The sequence below is a fragment of the Prunus persica genome, chromosome G6, assembly GCF_000346465.2.
Source record: "Prunus persica cultivar Lovell chromosome G6, Prunus_persica_NCBIv2, whole genome shotgun sequence".
In the NCBI taxonomy this organism is placed as follows: domain Eukaryota; kingdom Viridiplantae; phylum Streptophyta; class Magnoliopsida; order Rosales; family Rosaceae; genus Prunus; species Prunus persica.
The window spans coordinates 2176630-2199586 of record NC_034014.1 but is presented as its reverse complement, the minus strand read 5'-3'; the positions used below and the strand labels follow the sequence as shown (position 1 = coordinate 2199586).

The window sequence follows — 22957 nt, the reverse complement described above, 5'->3', positions numbered from 1 at the left end:
ACTTTATTGCCATCTCACCAAACCATTATACTTGTCAAAATTGGGGAGCCAACTGCCAAGTCAACCCCCAAGCCATCTCTACAAAAACGGCGTCGTCATTAAACTCTGCCAACCACTAGACACGTAGGTTAATTATGGGAATCTTTATATGAACTGGCACTAGGCTTGGCTGTTAACTATTGATGGAATTATATGTTAGATTTCTTTAATACACAAAACTGTAGCCATCTTTCTTGAGTACACAGTTTTTGAACTTATTCAATCCGTAGCAGCAGCAATTCTAGCAAGAACAGGAGCAGCTCAAGACTTCTGTTCTCTCTCAGAATTTGTTTCAGCTCTCTTTTTATGATGAGAATAGGTTTAGAGAACATGTCTGATGAGAGCAGGGCCTTTAGCTTATATAGGATTAGGTTAAGTCGTCTCTACTCATCATCGAGGGCTGACTTGACTTATCTTCCAAGCCCACTTAATCAGTTCACGCATAAATGGAAATAAAATAAGACCCCTTAATAAGCCTCAAAACTCTTCTTTATTTCACTAAGTTTTGAGCCTTAAGATACAACTTCATTTAAACTTTTATCAAACCTAATATGACTTAGTATCTAATGCACCAATCTAAACCGAAAAACATAACAACATTTTCTCGATAACATTGATAGTCAAACAACAACAATGATATTATTTCTTTCACAAAGAACAAGATACAATTTCTATACCTTAGATAGAGTTAACCTAACCAACTGTCAATTAACTATAACCTAACTGATGGTTAACAACAGCGCCAGCTCATATAGAGATTTGATTTGCATGGGCTCAGTTTTTATAAAAGAGCCCGTTTGTCTGAACATGAAGCCCCGTTTCTGTGGTTTTGATACTTGGGGATGATTTGCATGGAGTCCGTTTGTTTTGGGCCTCTGTTTTGTGTGTGTGTGTCAATAACAGGGTATTTTTTATGATCAAGTAAAAAGAAAAAAAAAAGTCTTTTTGGTGAATAAAAATCTCTTAAAACTCAGCGATAGTCTCAATTGCTTTAAATTAATCTAATCTGCAGGAAAGGTGATTTGAACTTAAAGCAGAGTCATTGCCTTGATCAACCGGCTTAATCTACTGGTTTGCATAGGACTTGGCCTTTACATGTTGATTCTACTTTTGTCTGAATTAGCTTTAAGGCCATAATTTTGGATTTTATTTACTTATTTCTTTTGGAGAAATAATATGGGCAGGTAGCTTTGCATTTGGTTCAACTAGAATGATTTGCATTTGCCAAGTCTATGACTAATCTGACTGAGATGGTACACAAGAATCAACATCCAGAATTTCCTACAGATTGAAAATTCTCATTGAGCACAACTTTGCTTCATATTAATAATTCTTGCTGCTATTGTTTGAAGTAGATTTTCAGAACAGCCAACACATTGAAGTACAAACAGAAAAGCATAGAGACTGTAGAAAAGTACCATATATTAAAGCTCAAACTTTTGAGATCATTACAAAGATTGATGCATTCTTTTCTTTAGTGCATTTGTATGTACATGTATTCCACATACCAATAAAAATTCAAAAAGAAAGTGTTTTTGGTAAATATTGCAGAAAAGGAAAATCAAAGATACCGACATCATTCTCTCGCTGTTTGTATATTCAAAGATTATAAACTTAGGTATAGTTTGGTTACTGGTGAGCTCCACTGTACAAGCAATAAACTCGCTCGAGTAACCATGTAAAAATCACACCAAAAGTATAAGAAAAGAAAAAAGGAAAAAAAACAAAGCTCAGTCAATTTGATGTCTTGTTTCCTATCTCTGCAGTTCTTGCTTGCAAAGAGGACAACAAGATATGATCCTGAGCCACTGATCAACGCACTTGAGGTGAAACATATGCGAACATGGCAACTGCCTTACTTCTTCCGTGTCTTTATATTTAGCCAGGCAAATACAGCAATCCTGTAAACACAAGAAAAGGATTAAGAGACAAACTAATCAGCCTTATAGAGGAGAAACCAAGATTCTCATGTGTGAAGAAACCCCAAGCAGGACGCATACTATTTGCAAAGCAAGGCCAGATTTAGTTTTGTATGTATAACTATGACTTACTGGATCTTCATTTGCAAGGCATCCTGAATCACAATCATTTCCGAGCTCTACTTTGGTGTTAACTTCTTTATATCTCCAGCTGGGAAGCTGAGAAATTTGGTCATCAGATGCTGCTTTATCAATGGACCCCATGTTCATGTTGTATCCAAGCAGGCTGCTCATTAGGGGAACACAGCAGCATAGCAGCACAAACAGCAGGAAGGGAAAAGAGTAGCTGATGGCATTCCAAGCAAGCAGAGAGATGCAGAGCACATGGAGTTTTGGAGCTCCAGGAAATGAACTAAAGCGAGAATCGAAGACCCAAACATTACCCATTACAAACCATATTGCAAAGAATAGCTCAAGTGAGGTCCTACACCTGTTCATCAAATGTGTGGTCCTGTAAGTTACACCATATATCAGAATTTGAGATGTGCAAGTTTCCATATATTTTACTCTACAAATATGTATCCAAATCTTTCATCACAACCATAATAACTAAAAGGAAGTAACGGAAGCCTAGAAAAAGTACCTGGATTCTTCAGTGCTTCTCTGCTGTTCCATGTCAGAGAGGTTGAAACCATCTCCTTGAGACAAATAAAGTAGCCTGTAACGCCCGAAGAGCACCAGCAAATTGAGAAAACAACCAATATCATACCCAACAATCCAAATTCTCATAGGCCAAACCGGCCTCTCCTTCTTTGAAACAGCCAAAGTAATTGTGGTGATACTTATTTGAACAACCAAAGCAATAAATTCCAGCATCATCCAAGTGCTGGAATTGAAAGGGTTTGACCCAAGATCAGACCTTGAACCATTTTGGTAGTGGAATACTCTTCTTAAGAAGATGAACCACCTTGCTCTTGATATTCTCATAGCCATTCTCATTAAGAATGAAGAAGGGGGAGCTCTAGAGGACCTTGTTCTGATTACACTAACAGCCGTCCGATCATCTCCTGGAGAAGTTGATGAAAATGAAACCGCACTGCCAGCAGAGTTACACATGGGCTCTGATGGAAAAAGGTAACGGGTATTCATCGAGAATGATTCTACTGGCCGCTATATATATGGATTTAGAAAAGTGATATATGGTGTGAACTGAAATTTGGAGACTAACATGAAATATATGAGACTTGTATCATAAAAGTTGTGCTGGGAATTTTCACAAATATGTGCCTTGCAGTTGGCTTTGTGGAAGGAAGCGTTGTATTAGGATATTCATGCAACTTTCATGTTTTCTTCAGTAATTGTCATGCATGAGAGCTCAATGAAGCAAAAGGTGAAAAATACCATTTGGGTTGAGCATCCAAAAGCAGTGGATCTAGAAGCTTGTATCTCCAAGGCCTTAAAGCTTCAGGCTTCAGCTTGGAACCAACAACAGCAGCTCAAAACCCCAGGTGATCAGATACTAAGAAAATCTCTCTCCTCTAAAACCAACTCTAAGTATCCCAATCCAAATAAAGCTTACAGCTTTATGCTTACAAAACTCACTTAGGCACAAACTTCTTATGGATTCCTTGGATATATTACCTCAAATTGAATAACCCAGAAAATTAATCACCTTTCCATCAATTTTTTCAAAAACCCACAAACCCAAACACTTTCAAGACTTCAATCTCTCACCCCAGAAGCACAAAACATGCAGAAGAGGTCAAAAGCTTTGTTGGGTATCGAAGGATGGACCTCAACATGAACAGAATGAAAGAAACTGAAGTCTATAAAAGGGGGGATTGAGTAACAGGAGCAGCCAGCAGATGGGTGTGAAGAGCATGTCAGAAAGGTGAAGTTGGGTCTTCAGACGGTGACCAAAAATCCAACTGCTAAAGGGCTTTGCTTTGATTCAAAGAGAATCAGAAGGTTTGGAGGGAAGGAAGCTAACCGTTGGCCTAACTTCCCTCCTGCGTTTGTTTATTAAGTAAGCAAAAGTTGAGAGCTACTTGGCTGCTTCAACTGCAAATCTATCTTTATCTGCACTGCAATAGAAAATTAGGAGAAAAGCAAAGATATTTTTAAAAAAATTTTAAGTTGATATCTCGTTTTCAGAGTTAATTGGATGAGAGATAAAGTGTTAATTTGAAACTTAAGCTTAGTAATTTGTGTTTAAGCATTTGTTAATTTGAATTCTGGCGGGTACAGTGCCCTGTGACATTTTTGTGCTAAGCGGTTGGCCACCTAATCCCATCAGTAGCTGCATTATTTTGGAGTTCCATCCATGGACCTTCTTTTGAGTTGTGTTTTTCATGTAGGCCACACCATTCTGGCTTGCTATCCAACATCTAAATTTTTTACCGTTACTTATCCTGCTACTAAGTACTATGCTTACTTCTTTTTTCTTCACATGAACCAACAACAGACAATTTGGTAGGTCATATTTTGAAAGAAAATACCGGGACCTCTTCTCATAATGTTTTGTGACGGCGAGAATATTTTTGTTTTATTTTTAAATTTTTTTGTAATTACGTACCCTTTCTATAGTTCTATCGAAGAAGAATAAATATTAGAAAATTGTCATATACTTTGTTTGGCATTTTCTTATGATTATGTTTGTGTCTAAAATGATATAGTTTTTGCAAATGACTTAATAGTGTAGTGGTTTAGAGTAAATGCTCCCTCATGAAGGTATGAGTTTTAATCGTAGCATATAATCGACTCTCTCAATTAAAAAAAAGTTCCAAAAAAATGACATCGCTTTCGGATTTTAAAGACAAGTCAAATCTTTTGGATGTAAGATTTCACATCGACAAGATAATTAAATAAAATCCAAGTTAATCGTCGTATTTTGCTAAGCATAGCAATTCAAGGATTGTGACCCTTCCATGTTCTAAAGTAACAGAGTTGTAGACGTGTTATTCAATTACTATACTTGGCAATCTAAAAAAGACAAAATTCACAAAATTTGAAACTCCATGGAGTAAATAAAATTTGGGCCAAATCAAATTTAATAACGTAATTAGGAACATAGACACGTATTAACACACAAATTATCACTAAAGGGCCCATAGGACTTTGAATATTTGAGGGTCGTACAACGTCATTAGAGTATTCAAAATGATTTCCAACTCCATTGCATCCTTTAGCAGCAAGCCACGTAGCATTATGACCATTTTTCTTTGTGGCTTTTAACATCAAAATCTTTCCATGCACAACATAAGAAGGATGCCTTGTAGGATCGTCAAAGGTCCAGATGATTTTGTCCACAACTTTTTAATTTGTTAGTCCATAAAAATAAATTCTATTTAATAAGTAAGGACTTGAATCCTTCATCAAACTTATACAAATGATCTAGAAATATAGAAGATTTCATTTTTTTAAGGATTATTACACGTGTTACTATTAGAATCTTATCTCGTGAATAAATTAGGGCAAAAAATCATGTTGTCATTCTTGTAAACTGCACAAATCATCTAGAAATGTAAAAGATTTTATTTTTTTTAAATTGATACAAATGATATTTAAGGAAGGGGAATTCGAACACAGAACTTGGGTTGCATAAACAATAGCGTTTTTAGCCCCGAAAACTTATAGCCTTGGTCTCAATGTCTCATTAAGAAGTATATGCAGCTCATGACATATGGATGGCGCCATGATAGTGAATATTCCAACCCATTTAACATGCACGCTTCTCATCCATGATTGAAGTTGAAGATCTAGAAATTGGCTTGTTTAATTTGGGTCATTACTAAGATTAAATTTTGAGAAAGCTGCCTCTGGATTTATATCATATTTTAATTCAGTCTATTGTATTTCATTTTAAACTGTAAATTCATGAGAACTTGAAAGCAAGTGTTGCCCCCATCTTTCACATACTCACGTTTCTTGTACGAGTCACCTAATAAAAGTTTGAGTGGAAATTAAAGAATAGGAAACCAAAAGGAGAGTCAAAATCAAGCTTGGTATTTCGTAATTGACCGAAATTTGACCACCTTAGCCGATAATTTGTGGCTACGTGCGCTAATAACTTTGGCTTCATGGATTAGTTGTGATTAGTGAAGCAAAGGAGAGTCGCATCCGTGTTCATCATATATGTAGGACCTAGGCACATTGGAACTTTCATCTTAAATTCGGGATATCTATAATTAAAGGCCTTTGGCTTGGTTGCACACGTACGTAACTCATATATGATTAATTTATCTATATATATAAAGCAAAAGATAGAGAATGATGAAACATTCAAAATATCATAAAATGACATTAATTAATGTAAACATTAAAAATTGAAATTATTAATTAAATGAGGATAATATGATAAATTCACACTTTTTTATATTAAAAAAAATTTTAAAAAGAAAAATCAAATAATGAATTTTATTTTTATAGAACACAATTACCCATTTTCTTTTTTAATTCTAAAATAAATTTAAAATTTTTTAAAGATAAGCTTTTGACAGGTGCGGAAGCGCGTGTGAAGAGATTAGTATAAGATAAATGAGAGATTACATGATTAATTAACTTAATTAATATATATTTTTAAGGATTATTACACGTGTTAATATTATAACAGTTTTGAGAAGCAAGAGCCTCCATGTACTCTTGACAGAAGACATCAGTACATGATCTGGTTCGTTCATTCATTCAAAGTAAACATAAAAAAGCGGAGGATAAAACAAAAATCCCATCAATACCCAAAATCCACAGACGGTGTTTCACTCCACACAAATCACCAAAAAGGCCAAGTCTGCAACTTTACGGACTCTATTCTATTTCATGAGCTAGAAATCAATTGCATAAATATGAGAGAGAGAGAGAGAGAGAGAGAGAGAGAGAGAGAGAGTGCCTGTGGCTTTGAATATTCTTCTTCTGGGTTCGCGGGTGTTTTCTGTGCTAATGGGTTTTCAGGAACAGGGTTTAGATAGATCAGTTCAACAACATCAATCAGTCTCTCCCCTTGGCATCGGCAGTCTCAAAGACAAAGATCACAGTGCAAGTCGCCATCATGCTAATACTTTTCGCCTAAGTGCTTCCATATGCATATAGATTCCAATAATTTCATAATTCAACCGGCATTGGTAGACAAATACGGTGGATATAAAACTAGAACAAAAGAAAAAAAAAACCTTGATTATTTTAATAGTATAGCCGCTCGGCTATACTTCTTTAAATATATTATAATATTTAAATCATACAGCCGGACGGCTATACGTTTTAAATTATATTCGAATATTTATACTCTTTAAATATATTCTAATATTTAATCGTATAGCCGCGCGGCAATACCGTTTTAAATATATTGGAATATTTAAATAGTATAGCCGCGCGGCTATACTCCTAAAATGTATTCTATTATTTAAACAGTATAGCCGCGCGGCGATACTTTTTAAAATTCGGCTATTTAAATAGTTTTTAAAACATATTCGAATTGCTATACCTTTGAAAACACTTCTTGTTGACAATTCTTTGCCTTGAATCTGTCTGCAGTCGGCTCCTCCAATTGTCTGTATCCATTGCGGGCTCTCCATCTCCAGGAGGGCTCATTGAGGGCTCTCCATCTGCAGAAGGGCTGTCATCATCGTCGTCGGCTATACCGCTGAAATATGTTTGAAATATATTTGACTAGTATAGCCGCGCGGCTATACCGCTGAAATATATTCGAATACTATACTAGCTGCCATCGCCTCACACTCTGTTGTGCAACTCCAGTCTGTCCAGTCTGTCCAGTCCAGTAACCTCAAGACACTCACCTCACTCTCTGCCCAAGGTAATAATAACCCTACATTTAGTTGCTCAATTCGTTCGTTGATAACCCAATTAAGTCCAAGTGATCCTGATTTCTGGGTTGATTCTTTGTTTTCAATTTAAAAGCACCAAGACATCCACCACCAATTCCCATAGAATAGAACCACCCCATCCGCGCGGCGCACCGCCTGTGGAATGAGTGTGGTTTGGCGACGGAGCTTATGGTGGTTTGATGGCTGCAGATGAGTGGGATTGTTGGGTTTTTCATTTTTTGCTTTTTGCTTTTTAATTTAGTGAAGGGTAAAATTTTCAGGAGAAATTATTTTGAAATGAGTGCTGCTTTTTTTTGGGTGGCAATAAAATTTTGCTCTGCCTATAATACATAAATGTATGTGCTTAATTATAATATATTGGATTGCTCAAAACAACTAGCGTATTAGAGTATTTCTAGGAAAGATGTCAAATGCAAAATGTTAAATTTAAATTTCATGGCTTATGTGGCGATTTGATACTTTAGAACAAATTTAACTCCACCTAAAATACCAAATATCATATTATTTTATTATGTTTTTAAAAGCAAATGATAGTGGGGTTCATGACTAAAAAAATATTAAAATAATATTTGACATCAAGCTCTTTTGTATGTTATTTTTGATATATCTCTTTCAGTCTTCAAATCCATGTATGATTTGATTACTCTGTTAGAGCAATTTTAACCTTTAATTTTTGTCATTTCATGTCTATGTGGCAATTTGACATATTGATTGAAGATGCTAGAGCATCTTCAAGGGATCTATTTAGATCAATAGACTTCATTCCCCTTTTCGACAATGAAATAAAAAATGTTCATATGCGTAAGGTCTAACTGACATGATATATCCAATGGATTTAAAGTGGTCGGTGGATTAGATACGTCCATTGGATCATATGATCAATATATTTTGTTTGCATGTTCTTCCCTTTAAATGAAGACTGATATAGGTCCACCATATGTTTTGGCGTACGACAGGCACGCGTTCAATGTCCATTTACTCCACACCTGTGACAAGCACCCTCAACATTTCTAGGGGCTTGACTTATCTGGGCTTTCCCCTTGTTATTGGAGGTATTTTTCCCCTTTGTGGCTAGATTGCTCTTTGAACCCAAGCCATATGAATGGGCACCTTGACTTCTTTTTTTTCGCTGCCAGTGAGTAAGCCTGGATCCTTGCTCACGTATGTGGGTACTGCCACAAGAGGAGGTTACTTTCACTTCTTGAGATGCATCATTCACTTCTGGAATGGCGCTGAGCCTGTTGGGCGAGTTTGATGATTTTAAATCAGAGGCTCATTTTTCTACTTAGCCAAGAAAAGGCAGGATACCAAGTACGAGTACTTCGTGAAGCCACTACATCTATATTGCTGCTGCAGGAACGCATTTTGAGGCATGGAAAGTACTGAATGTTTTCTCAAGCATATCATGGTCAGCAATATTCTGCCACATAATTTCATTAGGGATGTAATTCTGTGCATTGCAGAATTATATTCATATACTGACTTAAATTCTTGGAATCGCAGGTGTATCCATTCATATCTAGCTCTAGGAGGATCACTGTCTTCTAGCGATTGTACCTCTCCTTTAATGTCTTCCACAAAATCAATGGATTATCGACAGCGAGATATTTGCTTTTGTGTCTTTCCTGATTTGACACATGATCCATTGGAAATACCACGTCATCTTCTTTCCTAATCCACCCATGCCAAAAAGCTTAGGTGTTGTTGATATCCCCGCCTTTTAACTTTGACTATATCACTCCAAATATCAGCCTCCATCGATTCTTTCATAGAAAATCTGTAAATAAGGTACCAACAAAAGATTTAAAAACCACTTAGCAGGGACTAATTAAGAAATATACAAAATGTAATTAAAATTGAACATTAATTAAATGGCAACATACCTGCTGTGGCAATTCACTAGGGAGAATTTCATAAAAAAATAAAAATAAAAATTCTAAAGGGAGAAAATGAGAGAGGCAGAGGAGAGGAGGATGAGGGGGATGAAATCTTGAGTAACTGATAGCTGAGAAAATAATGGAGATTCATACTTGGGATTCATCCTAAGGCACAAATGATCCACTGAAGCATGGTCTAATATCCATTTGCTATGTAGTCATAGTCTAATATCCATTTCCATACTTCATCACTAGTAATGAACGTCTTTGCAATTGGGTCCCACCTAAAGCCAGAGTTGTTACGCATAAGCGTAGACATCTTGTTATATTTCTCCTTAAACCACTTCATTTGGCTCAAGTAATGATTATAAGTTTTTGGGAACCTAATTTTCGCATTAAGAAGAGGAAGTATCATTCTTTCTACAATTTGATTGCTAAGTAACCCATTAGCATCACGCAATCCACTATTAATAGCATCCACCAAGAGGTGCAACAACTCATTAGTATCGTCCATGGTCCAAGATTCTTAGTTCTCTTTCTCTTTACCCTTTCCTTGTTGTGAATCCCCCATTTAAATTACTACTACAACAATATAAGAAATTTATTAGTTATTTCACAAAAATACGTATCATACCAAACAAGAAAAGAAAAGAAAAAAATTTCACTCATGTTTCCTATTTTCTATTTTCTTTCTAACTCTAGTAAATATTAATGGCAAGTCCCAAGTCTTTGACAAGAATCCGTATCATACCAAGTCCCAGGTCTTTGATAAATATTAATGGCGTAGCTGCTAATAGTAGGAGAAAGATATGAAGTCAAGGCTAGGATGATGCGAATTGTCTCTGCCAATTCTTGTTTATATAAAGTTGAGTTTTGCATGTATAAAAAAAGTTAGAGCTATCCTAAGGTGATTCAAAGCATAGATTTTGTTTCATTCAATTAACAAGTCCTCATACTCTACTCTTGGAATCTAGACGAAAACAAATTAATAATTGAAGACGAAAACAATTCTATTGTGATTGGGTTGACCAATCCTGTTCTGTTCACATATAAACAAAGACGCCAGCTTTATGTATATATATACGCCATCAATTATAGGTCGCAGCAATTGTTGGGAAGGGCCATAGAGCTATCATTATTTAAACATGGAAAAGGTAACGACAAACCCACGAAGGGCCATGGAGCTATCATATATAAACATGAAAAAGGTAGCAGCAAACCCACGAAGGGCCACATACACAGACTATATACAAACATGGCATATAGCAAATAAACAGACAATAAACGCAAGAATACACAATATAAGAAGGAAGTAATACCTTGTTCACGAAGAGCTGTTTATCTTCACGAAGAGCTATTCATCTTCTTTAGTAGACAAAAAAAATCTCATGTGAAAAGTCTAATAGGTTAGGGTGAGATTTGAGATAGGATTTGGTATTTATACCTCCCACTAAAAAGTCACACAAATTCTATATTTAAAAAAAATCCTTCGAAATTAGCAGTTTTTGAATACCAAAAGACTTTTTGTTACTTGTTTAAGAGTAATGCTACACTTACCACATTTTTATCCCACATTTTTATAACACATGATGTGGCATGTCTATATTATATGTCACGTCAATTAAATCAATGAAGTGTATTTTAATTAAGACAATTAGAAAAAAAAATATGATTGAATACCACAATACTTGTTTAGATTGTTTAAAAGTCTTAATTAAATACTCCAAGACTTATTAATACCAAAATAGTCTTTTAAAATCCTAATTGAATACACCCCCTAAATTCATCTCTATTTATTTACTAATTTCATATGTTAGTTTCCAGGGTTACTCTTTTTCAAATAGCATCAGCCTTCATGCCAAGTAATTTTAATTTGGATTGTAGCATTAGTTGCTGGAGAATTTTCCTTTTAATAATTATGTGTTTAATGTTTAGTTTCTTGAAGTAAAAGAGAAGCAGAAAATGCGAACGTAATTACCAAATTATGGTGTGTCAATCAATATATTAGAGAGAAGACATAATTCCTGGAGGAAATGGAAGTTGGGTTGGGTGTAAATTATAAACACGAAAATAAATAATATAGAGAGATATAAGCTCCAGCCAGCTGCGAGCTTTTCTCTCTTCTCTCTCTAAATATTTCATGCAGCAACGAATGGAATGGAAGAGCAAATGAAAGATATCCTCTCTCTCTCTCTCTCTCTCTCTCTCTCTCTCATGCCAAGCTGCTCTGCAGCAATCAGAATGGAAAACCGAGACAAAAAATGGGGCTGCTTTCGGTCCAAAGGTTCAATATTGAACAAGAAGATTCAACATCTCTCTGTCTCCCTCCTCCATCTCTTTGTAAGTCTGCAATTCCAGTCTCCTGTGATCTCCCACTATCTCTGCCCAAGGTAATAACCCTAAGATTGAAATAAAAAACCTTTTCATTCTCCATTATTTTATTTTTAGACCAAAAAAAATTTAAAAATAAGCCGCGCGGCTATATTGTTTAAAATATATTCGAATATTTAATAGTATAGCCGCGCGGCTATACTGGCTATACTATTTGGAATATTTAAATAGCATAGCCGAACATATTCGAAATTTCTGAAATTAAAATTTTGAATTGAAAAGGAAGGTTTAAGCTGTTCAAAATCTTAACTTTGATTGCTTTTTTAGTTTTTGCAAGTCAAGTTTTGTTATTTTGTTGATTAGAGCTGATGGAAGAGAACCCTCAATTTACAAGCACGAGATGATGATCAGCAGAGCGCTTCTAAAAATGGCGAGCACTCAATGGACACAGGCCCTCGTCAAAATGATCACAAGGAAGCAAGCAGTGGATGTTCTAGTGGGTGTGTGGAGGGCTTTTTAACATCCTCGCTGAAGATGTTAATGTCTAGATGCGATTATGAATAAAAGCATTACCTTCTTATTACGAGATTGTATTAGGAAATAATATTGTAATATATTTACTTTCCTGTATTGTTCTAGGTCAAATCCCACCTAAAGTGGATTACGGCTTCTAAGTCTTAGAAATAGGAATTGTAATGTATATATAACCAGGTCTGTAGACTTTTATCAATACAACAAAAATATTCAGCCAATCCCTTATTTCTTGAGATGGTATCAGAGCATCCTGGTACGTTGATTTTTTTTCCCAAACCATAGCACCCCTCCATCATGACGGGTGAAGAGCAGACATCACCAACAACCAATTCCAAACCTTCAAGCACCAGCGACACCAATCCCAGTATGGATTCATCACATCCATACTTTGTTTCTCATTCAGATCACCCTGGCCTCATGCTCGTTCCCATAAAATTGAACGGCACCAATTACCCATCTTGGAGCAAATCCATGATTCATGCTCTCACAGCCAAGAACAAAATTGGCTTTGTCAATGGATCCATTAAGCCTCCTTCAGAAATTGAACAGCCGACAAAATATGCTCTCTGGAATCAATGCAACAGTATGATTTTATCATGGTTAGCTCACTCGGTGGAGCCTGATCTAGCCAAATCAGTCATTCATGCCAAGACCGCCCATCAAGTGTGGCAAGATTTCCAAGACCAATTCTCACAAAAGAATGCACCAACAATATATCAGATACAGAAGTCCATCGCCTCTCTCTCACAAGGCACCATGCCAGTCTCAGAATATTACACAAAACTCAAAGATCTTTGGGATGAATTAGAGACATATCAAACCTTGCTTATCTTTAACCAGATGAAGGCACATAATGAACAAAAAGAAGAAGATCGGATGATGCAGTTTCTTATGGGCCTTAATGACACCTACAACGGTGCTCGTAGCAACATCCTCATGATGACGCCATTGCCAAATGTTCATCAAGCCTACTCACTCGTCATTCAAGATGAAACACAGCGCCAAATGGCCTCGGGTTCCACAGAAAATTTTTCCATTGCTGCTGCGATACAGAACCGCTCTCACAATTTCTCAAATCATTCCAAACACTGTGCTCACTGTGACAGGAACGGCCATACAATTGAAGAATGTCGGACGTTAAAGTTTTATTGCCCATATTGTGATAAGAATGGCTACACTGAGGATCGATGAAAATTCAAAAATGGGACATGGGTTTCCAACAGTACAGGACCCCAGAACAATCGGCACCACCAAGGACATAGAGGAAATCCACAGCAACAGAAACCATGGAGCAACCGCAGTCAGCGAGGATCCTTTCATGCTGTCAACGCAGCAGACACAACCCAAGTTGGGGCTCAGCAGCAATCCACAGTCGCACTGTCTCATCCGCCAACCTCTCAACAGAACCCTCTCCATGGGCTTTCAGCAGACCAGCTTCAACAACTAGCCCATGCTGTCTCTCTGATAAATTCGAATAATGCTTCTGGTAATAGCCATGCTTATGCTAATGCCGCAGGTTTGTCTCAATTTCCCGTTGCCTCGATTAATTCTGTATTCACCAAACCTTGGATTTTGGACAGCGGAGCTACTGATCACATCACGTCCGACCCCACACTTTTTACACAAAGAAAGTCTTCACAAATACCAATTGTCAATTTACCCACTGGGTCTTCTGTCCAAATCACTTCCACTGGGACAGTCCTGTTCAATTCAGATATCACTTTAGATAATGTCTTATGTGTTCCCTCTTTTCGCTTAAATCTTATGTTTGCTAGCAAGATTACTACCTTACTAAATTGTTGTGTCCTTCTATTTCCCACTTTCTGTGTCTTGCAGGACTTGGCTACGGGGAAGATGATTGGCTCAGGTAAGCAGCATGGTGGTCTCTATTACATGTCTCCATTGCAGAAAACACCTATCACTTATCAAGTTTCTCATCCCTCCCATTTGTGGCACATGCGCCTTGGACACCCGTCACCTTCGCGTTTTAAATTACTGTCTTCATTCTTGCCTTTTAGTCCTCTCTCTTTTGATGACAATTGTAGTGTTTGTCCCATGGCCAAGCAAACTAGACTTCCGTTTCCTTTAAGTTCAATAAAAACTCATGCTTCTTTTGATTTGTTACATTGTGATATTTGGGGTCCACACAGAGTTCCCACACATTCAGGGGCCCGTTTCTTTCTTACCATTGTAGATGATTTTACTCGATGCACATGGCTCTTTTTGATGACACATAAATCTGAAACACAAAATATTCTCAAATCTTTTGTTACCTTTGCTCATACTCAATTTCATGCCACCGTTAAGGCTATTCGGGTAGACAATGGTTCTGAATTTTTGTCCATGAGAGATTTTTTCCAAACTCAAGGCATCGAATATCAACGCACTTGTGTTTACACTCCACAACAAAATGGAGTCGTTGAACGCAAGCATCGCCATATTCTCATTGTAGCTCGCGCATTGCGTTTCCAATCCCACTTGCCTCTATCTTTCTAGGGTGAATGTGTCTTGACCGCTGTCTATCTCATTAACCGTCTACCCTTCCCACTATTATCCACCAAATCCCCTTTTGCACTACTCTACAATCACCCCCCATCATTTGATCACATGCGAGTTTTTGGTTGCCTCTGTTATGCCACAGTTGTCCACCCTACTCATAAATTTGACCCTCGCGCTCAATGTTGCGTCTTTGTTGGATACCCCACTGGTCAGAAAGGTTACAAACTTTACAATTTAGAGACAAAGAAATTTCTCGTTAGTCGTGATGTCAAGTTTTGTGAACACACTTTTCCTTTTTCTGACATTTCCACCCCCACAACTTCCACTTTTGTGCCGCCCCACCTTTCACACGCTAGCCTTGATCACACTGATCACTGGACCCAACACACCCAACATGCTGAGCCGGGCCCCCCACTCGAGCCATCCCAACTGAGTCTCACCCCGCCATCCACACCTGACACCCCTCTAATCACGTCATCCCATGGACCAGCGTCTGACGAGCCCTCCCATCTTGATAGCCCAATCCGACCTGTGTCTTCCCAGCCCCCCTCACACGTCCCAACATACCTGTCCCCCCTTCCAGCCATCCTTCCTCATCTCTTTCACCCATTTCTGAATCATCTCTCATGCATAACCATCCCCCCAACCCCATTCCTCCTATTCCCCTTCCACGCCAGTCCCTTCGTCCTAAGCAACCCCCTGTTTGGCATAAAGATTACCACTTGTCCAACCGAGCCGGTCACTCAACCTCGGCGCTTTGTTCTGCATCAGGTACTCGACATCCACTTTCTCACTTTCTTTCCTACTCCCATTTGTCTTTTGCACATTCTGCTTTTCTTGCTAACATCTCAGGTCACACCGAACCTACATCATATGCTCAAGCTATCCTTGATCCCAATTGGCAACAGGAAATGACTGCAGAATTAGAGGCTTTGCAGCACAATCATACTTGGAGTTTGGTTCATCTTCCCCTTGGTCATAAACCGATCAGCTGCAAATGGGTTTACAAAATCAAATACAGGTCCGATGGCACCATTGAGCGCTACAAAGCTCGCCTTGTTGCTAAAGGATACACTCAGGTTGAGGGAATTGACTACCAAGAAACCTTTTCTCCTACCGCCAAACTCACCACCCTCCGCTGTCTACTCACTATTGCTGCTGCCCGCCACTGGTTCATCCATCAACTGGACGTTCAAAATGCCTTTCTTCATGGTGATTTGAATGAAGTGGTTTACATGGAACCTCCTCCTGGTCTTCGCCGACAGGGGGAGAACACTGTATGTCGGCTCAACAAGTCCCTTTACGGACTCAAACAAGCTTCCAAAAACTGGTTCTCCACCTTTTCAGACACCATTCAGAAAGCTGGTTATCAACAATCAAAGGCTGATTACTCTCTTTTTACCAAAGCTCAAGGCACTTTATTTACTGCTGTACTTATCTATGTTGACGACATACTTCTTACAGGCAACGATCTTCAGGAAATGGAACATCTCCAAACATTCCTTCTGAAACGCTTCCGCATCAAAGATCTCGGAGATTTGAAATATTTTTTGGGCATTGAATTCTCCCACTCCAAGAAAGGTATTTTTATGTCTCAGAAAAAATATGCACTAGATATTTTGCAAGATTCGGGACTTCTGGGGGCACGCCCAGACAACTTTCCAATGGAACAGAATTTGAAACTAACTCCCACAGATGGAGCACTGTTGCATGATCCAACTAAGTACAGAAGACTGGTTGGTAGACTGATTTATCTCACTGTCACAATGCCTGACATAGCCTATTCCGTTCGAACATTGAGTGAATTTATGCATCAACCACGAAAACCTCATTGGGATACTGCCTTGCGGATCCTCAAATATGTCAAGGGTACTCCTGGTCAAGGTTTGTTATTTCCTGCCTCTAACAATCTTGCCTTGAAAGCTTTTTGTGATTCAGATTGGGGAGGTTTGTTGTGCCACAAGGAGGTCAGTTACAGGATATTGTGTTTTTCTTGGAAATGCCCTCATCTCATGGAAATCCAAGAAACAAACTAATGTTTCTAGATCATCAACTGAAGCAGAATATCGAGCCATGGCTAATACTTGTTTGGAGCTGACTTGGTTGCGCTACATATTACAAGATTTAAAGGTCATACAGATAGTTCCTGTGCCATTATTTTGTGATAATCAGGCAGCTTTATATATTGCAGCAAATCCTGTTTTTCATGAACGTACAAAGCACATTGAAATAGATTGTCACATAGTTCGAGAAAAATTGCAAGCCGGAATGATTAGTCCTTCATATGTACCTACACGCTTCCAGCTGGCAGATGTGTCTACGAAGGCCTTGGGAAAGGATCAATTTGTGACACTACGAGACAAGTTGGGTCTTCATGATATTCACTCTCCAACTTGAGGGGGAGTATTACGAGATATTGTTGTATTAGGAAATAATATTGTAATATATTTACTTTCCTGTATTGTTCTAGGTCAAATCCCACCTAAAGTGGATCACGACTTCTAAGCCTTAGAAATAGGAATTGTAATGTATATATAACCAGGTCTGTAGACTTTTATCAATACAACGAAAATATTCAGCCAATCCCTTATTTCTTGAGACTTCTGACAAAAGAAGAATTCTTGCTTGAATAATATTTTTTTAAATTTTCTAAATTTGTAATACTTTTTAGGGAAATAGCTCAAAATACCACCCATTTTATAATTTTTTGTGAAAATACCACCCCTTCCCAAAAATTTTAAAACTACCACCTATAAATACATCTTTATTGTCCACTGATTGCACCCATATCACATTTTCAGAAATGTGGTTCTCTCTCAACTTGCTCAGCCCCCTTTTCTCTCTCTGTCTCTCTGTCTTTCTGTTTGCTCTCTCTAGCGCAGCTCTCTATCTCTCTCTTTGCTCTAGTGCAGATCTGTGTCTCTCTTTGCTCTCTCTCTCTCTAGCGCAGCTCTCTCTCTCTCTCTCTCTCTGACTCAATGGTCTTCCTCCCTCAGCGATGTCTGTTCATCAAAGCTTAACTCCACTGTTCACATCCAAAAGGTACGGTTCATCATCATTTTCTTTGGGTTTAGGGGTTTGTTTAAAGTTGGTTTAGGGTGTATGGTTTCTATGAAATTGGTTTAGGGTTTAGGGGTTTCTATGAAATTGGTTTAGGGGTTTCTCTGAAATTGGTATAGGGTTTATGAGTTTCTATGAAATTAGTTTAGGGGTTTCTCTGAATTTGGTTTAGGGTTTATGGGTTTCTCTGAAATTGTTTGATTGTGATGATTTCTTGTTTGAAACAGTGAAGGAGTGTGTTTTTTGTTCTTTGTTTGAAATTGATGTTGTTATTGGTATCGTATTGCTGTTTTATTGCTATTTTATTATAGTTTTATTCCCGTTCCATTGTGGTTTTAATGGTTTTGGCGATTTATGCAATTGGATTATGTGTTTGTTTGTTGTTTTGTTTCATCCAAAGAAGGAAAATTGTAGGTGTTCATTTATAGTCTCTACATTAGGCACCCTTCGAAGATCACATATTACTGGTTCAAGCTTGCGATTGAGGCTTTAAGGGGAGAGGCATATATATGAGGTAAATATGATAATGTCAGTGAATTGAGTTCAGTTTTCACTTATCACTTGAAAATTCACTGTGCTCCTTAATTATGTCAGGAAATCCTTTATATGAAGATGCAGACATCGAAGCTGTGCTGGAAGTGCTTTATATGGTCATCCATCCATTTTGATAGAGCTATTTGGTTTAGGTATTCTGTGTAGTAAGGTGAAATAATTTCCAGGGTCTTCGGCCTTGTTGTACATGGTGAAATGTAATATTGTACAGTCGGTGGTGGTGGCTAATTGCCTTACGTGGCACATAAACTGTTTCCGTTTTTGGCTAATTGTCTTACATGGTGAAATGTAATATTGTACAGTCGGTGGCGGTGGCTAATTGCCTTACATGGCACATAAACTGTTTCCATTTTTGGGTTTTGTTTTTGAGTTGCAATCATGGTTAGCATACTTCTTCTTTAGATTGTGAAGTTCAACAATTTCATATTGCTCAATATATAAACATACTTGCTCTTTATGGAGGTATAACATTTTACTTGTTTGAAACGACGTGTTCGTTTCCACTGACTTTTATTATTTTTTGTATCCATTTTTTGACAGGACCCGACCCAATTTCCGCTTTGGAATCCGAGCCAAATCCTGTGCGTGTCCGACACCTGGCGAATGCCGGGCACGAATGACCTTTTTACCCTTTTCTTAAACAAATTTCTTAAAATTTACTTTCGACTTCTGCCGAAAATCCGGCAGAGTCTACCCTGTATTTTGACCAAACACAAAGTCTTCCACCTGTCAAACAGTCTCAAAAATCCTACCAGTTCCTTATGTTCAACAAGATCTCAGAGCATTTCTATACAACTTTACAGGATTTACAAAAGAGTTACAACGAACTCCTACACTTTGGTGGTGGGTCGGAAGCTAGGATGATGGCCCGAGTGGTTTCCTTCGTTCTTCTACGGCCTGGGGGGCGCAAAACATTAAAAGTGTGAGTGGACCAAAATAGAGTTCTCAAACAGTGTATGAACATAATAACCCCCACTGTAAAAACAATGATAATCATAAAACTGAATATGTAAACTGCACTGAATTAGGGTAAATTCAAGCATTCACATAAATATATACATCTATATATATATCCAGATGTAGGATATGCTCAATACCAAGGAAATATTGAGTAAAATCACTGAAATCAATATTTGCATAAAAGCACTGAAATTTCTTTAAAACTACCACTTAGGTGTATCCCTGTAAAACTGTCAAATCCTCTGTAAATCTGTCAATTCCCCTGGCAGGTCTCGGCGACACATAGTGTATCCGAGTCGCAAACTGGCAGGATTCAGGAGACCGTAGTCAGCCTGATCCGCAATCCTGGCACTCACGATCCGGGCGTCCCCAAAACTCGTGAGGCAAATGTCAAGTGCACTGACGTAACTGAAAGTAAACTGGATGTCTGTAGACATCATCATATCCGAAGGCAACATAAACCGAAGGCAATCTGGATGTCCGTAGACATCGTCTTATTTGACGGCCACCTGTTTCTGTAACCGGGTACCCACAGTGGTTTAAGAAAATATTAACTGCTGAGAAAATATCAAATATAAATATCATAATATTTCTGAAAGATCTGATGAATAACTGAATCTTTATTCAATCTATAACTGTGCTGCCCTTTTTATCTGATAGAAAACTCAAACTCTGCTTTCTATAATTCATGGTGGTCTAAAATAATTATCTTGGATAAAATCTGACATCCTCTGTATTCTGATAAAATCTGAGCTAGATATTTCTGAATCATAAATCTCAAAGTCTGTTGTCCAAATAACTTTAGCAAAATCAGCTAAGCAATGTATAGAAGGAATCTTTAAATTCATAGGAATAAATCACACTGAATAAAACTGATTCAGAAAATCATTTAAAAAAAGAAAGGTCCACTCACTGCTGGTCCGAGCTAGCTGGACCTCTTGAAGGTCCCTCCTGTGGTTCAGTTTGGCCTCTGATGCCTGTTTAACCATGAATATTCAATTACTAAACTGCTCAATAAAAACATTAAATTAAATACCCTGACCCCCAGCTCCTAGAAATGCGTGCTCTCATTGTAAAGTCAACTCTATGCCCACTGTAGCATTTCAGATAATTAGAATGGCCTTAAAAGACCGGAAACCTTACCAAGCGATAAACTGTTAGACCGGCCGATCCGGAACCCCGTGGGGTCCACGATCTCCGATGGCCGATCTGGGATTCTCTAGAGGTTCCTCACTGTGTAAAACCCATATCCTGCGAGTTTGGTTCGAAATGGACGGTCGGATTGGCCAAAATCGCGCTATCGCTTAAAACCCTAACCCTAGCCCTAGGGTTCGCGATTCCGGAGTATCCGGGACTCCAATTCGAAATCCGTTGAATTCTACACGATCCTGAAATGTAGGACAACATATCCGAAATGGGGTGCGATCCAACGGCTAGACGACACTGCACCCGGAAATCGCATATTATGGAAAAATCCGTTCGGGGCTCAAACGGACTCCGAATTGAGTTCCGCGAAATCCTACACACTCGTGATGGCACGAGGGTCTCAAAACTGGCCAGAGCCGTGCCACCACCCTGGCCCACGCGCCGCCACACGCGCGGACCGATTGGGTGTCCAAAGCGATTCGGGTGTGCCGAAAAACAATTTTGGAACCGAGACTCCAAACTCCTACCCTAGGTAAAACACCCCATTTGGAGTCACTTTTGTTCTTGGACAACCCCCGAAAAGTGGACGGAAAGGGCCGATTCCGGTGGCCGAAGTTCGGCCAATTTCAAATTGAAAATTAAGCAACCTAAAGGTGAAATCGATCTAAACCCAGCCAACCATCAGTTAGAGCACGAAAAATAGCTAGAAATCGATACCTCACACGACTGATTTGGTGTCCGGATGTGGGAGAAACTGAGGTTGGAAAATCGGCCAAAACTGCTGCGTTTTCCAGCAGTTTCCAGCGGCTCCAGCAGGGGCGGCGGACGGGCTGAGGTTGCTGGCGGGAGCTGGCCGGTGCTGCTGGGTCCGTTCCGGAGGGTCGGGGTGGCTTGGAAGGTGGCTGCCCTTCTGTTTTTTTGAACTCTCGGGAGGGAGAGAGAGAGGGAGAGAGAGAGAGAGAGAGAGTGAGAGAATGAGAGAGTGAGAGAAGAAAACAGATTTAAAAAATGATCTCCCAAAATTTCCATTTTGCCCTCGTGAGTATTTTGACCGTAACTTCTTCATTACAACTCTGGTTCGGGTCTACTCCATGTCTACGAACTCGTTTCGCCGTGCTCTACGCAACGGCATAAGCGGAATTGCCAAATTCTTTTCCGATCAAAAAGTCAAATTTTCCCCTTTTAAAATATGCGAGGGCAAAATCGTCTTTTGGCTCTCAATTTTTAGATATTTTGGCTTGGGTTCTTACATTTTTGACATTTGGTCCATGTAGTTTTCTTCATTTTTCTGTGCTTAATCCAATCATATATAGAACACAAAATTTGCGTAATGGGTAGAAAACTTAAAGGTCAAAAAATGGACATATGGCAAAACTGAAAAACAGAGGAAGTGCATAATTCGTTTCTGTCTAAAAAGCAATAAAATGGCGATACCTTGGTGATACAGTAGCGATATAGTGGAGATAAAATGGTGCTAGAAATTGCTGTTTTTGTTTATTTTGGGTTTCTTGTTTTGTTTCATTTTATTTTCTTACCTTGACTCATTACTAGTTAATAATGAGATGATTACGAGATTAATTTGTGTCAATTGTTAATACAAGAATTACATATATGAAGATTAAGCCGAACAACATCCATTTCAGACTGCATTTTAGACATGCAAAATAAATCGCCACTGAACCCTAACAATACTATCCCGCGAAGGGAAAACCAAGGCTACACTTTTAGATCGCTTCATAAAAAATTTGACATCGTCATCGTCCTCAATCTTTATGTGCTTTCACTCATTCGAGTACCAAAACTGAGAATTTTAAGCAAACCTTATCTTCCTTGCTGTTTGCATTACTAATTTGATGCACACAATCCAACAGTTCAGCAAATGTGATGGTTCGTGGAACTATTAAGCCTTTTGAGTCACCCCCTTCGTATTTGCATATCTTCTTTGAGGTTACCCATTTTCCATTGTAGCAAACCAGAATAACAATTATCTCCATTTCTGACTATGAAAAAAATTATTTCATTAACACAATACAACCACAATAATCAGGCAATACAATGACAATATAACAGCAATATAACATCAATATAATAGCAATATAATGGCAATATAACAGCAATACCACAACAAAATAACAGGAACACGACAACAATACAACACAAACACAGCAGTGAACAAGGATTCATTACATCACACTATACAAAT

General features: G+C 38.2%; 2 protein-coding genes and 1 long non-coding RNA gene across 4 annotated transcripts; all 3 read right to left on the bottom strand.

Moving 5' to 3' along the window:
* Nucleotides 1442-4054, bottom strand: LOC18772459 (E3 ubiquitin-protein ligase At4g11680). 2 transcript variants are annotated; one of them, XM_007205422.2, is made up of 3 exons: nucleotides 2602-4054; nucleotides 2091-2469; nucleotides 1442-1940 (listed from the first exon to the last, which is right to left on the bottom strand). In XM_007205422.2, exons 1-3 carry the CDS (start codon nucleotides 3105-3107, stop codon nucleotides 1794-1796), a joined length of 1032 nt encoding a protein of 343 aa, XP_007205484.1. In that variant the 5' UTR covers nucleotides 3108-4054; the 3' UTR covers nucleotides 1442-1793. The 2 variants fall into 2 exon arrangements, with proteins under 2 accessions (XP_007205484.1, XP_020422287.1); XM_020566698.1 differs by having other exon boundaries at nucleotides 2091-2448.
* LOC109949545 lies at nucleotides 19285-19981 on the bottom strand. Its single transcript, XR_002271995.1, has 2 exons — nucleotides 19816-19981; nucleotides 19285-19545 (listed from the first exon to the last, which is right to left on the bottom strand). It is a non-coding gene; the product is annotated as an uncharacterized LOC109949545 (long non-coding RNA).
* On the bottom strand, nucleotides 19999-21945 carry LOC109950043. The gene is made up of 3 exons (XM_020567577.1): nucleotides 21472-21945; nucleotides 20522-20585; nucleotides 19999-20165 (listed from the first exon to the last, which is right to left on the bottom strand). Exons 1-3 carry the CDS (start codon nucleotides 21781-21783, stop codon nucleotides 19999-20001), a joined length of 543 nt encoding a protein of 180 aa, XP_020423166.1. The 5' UTR covers nucleotides 21784-21945.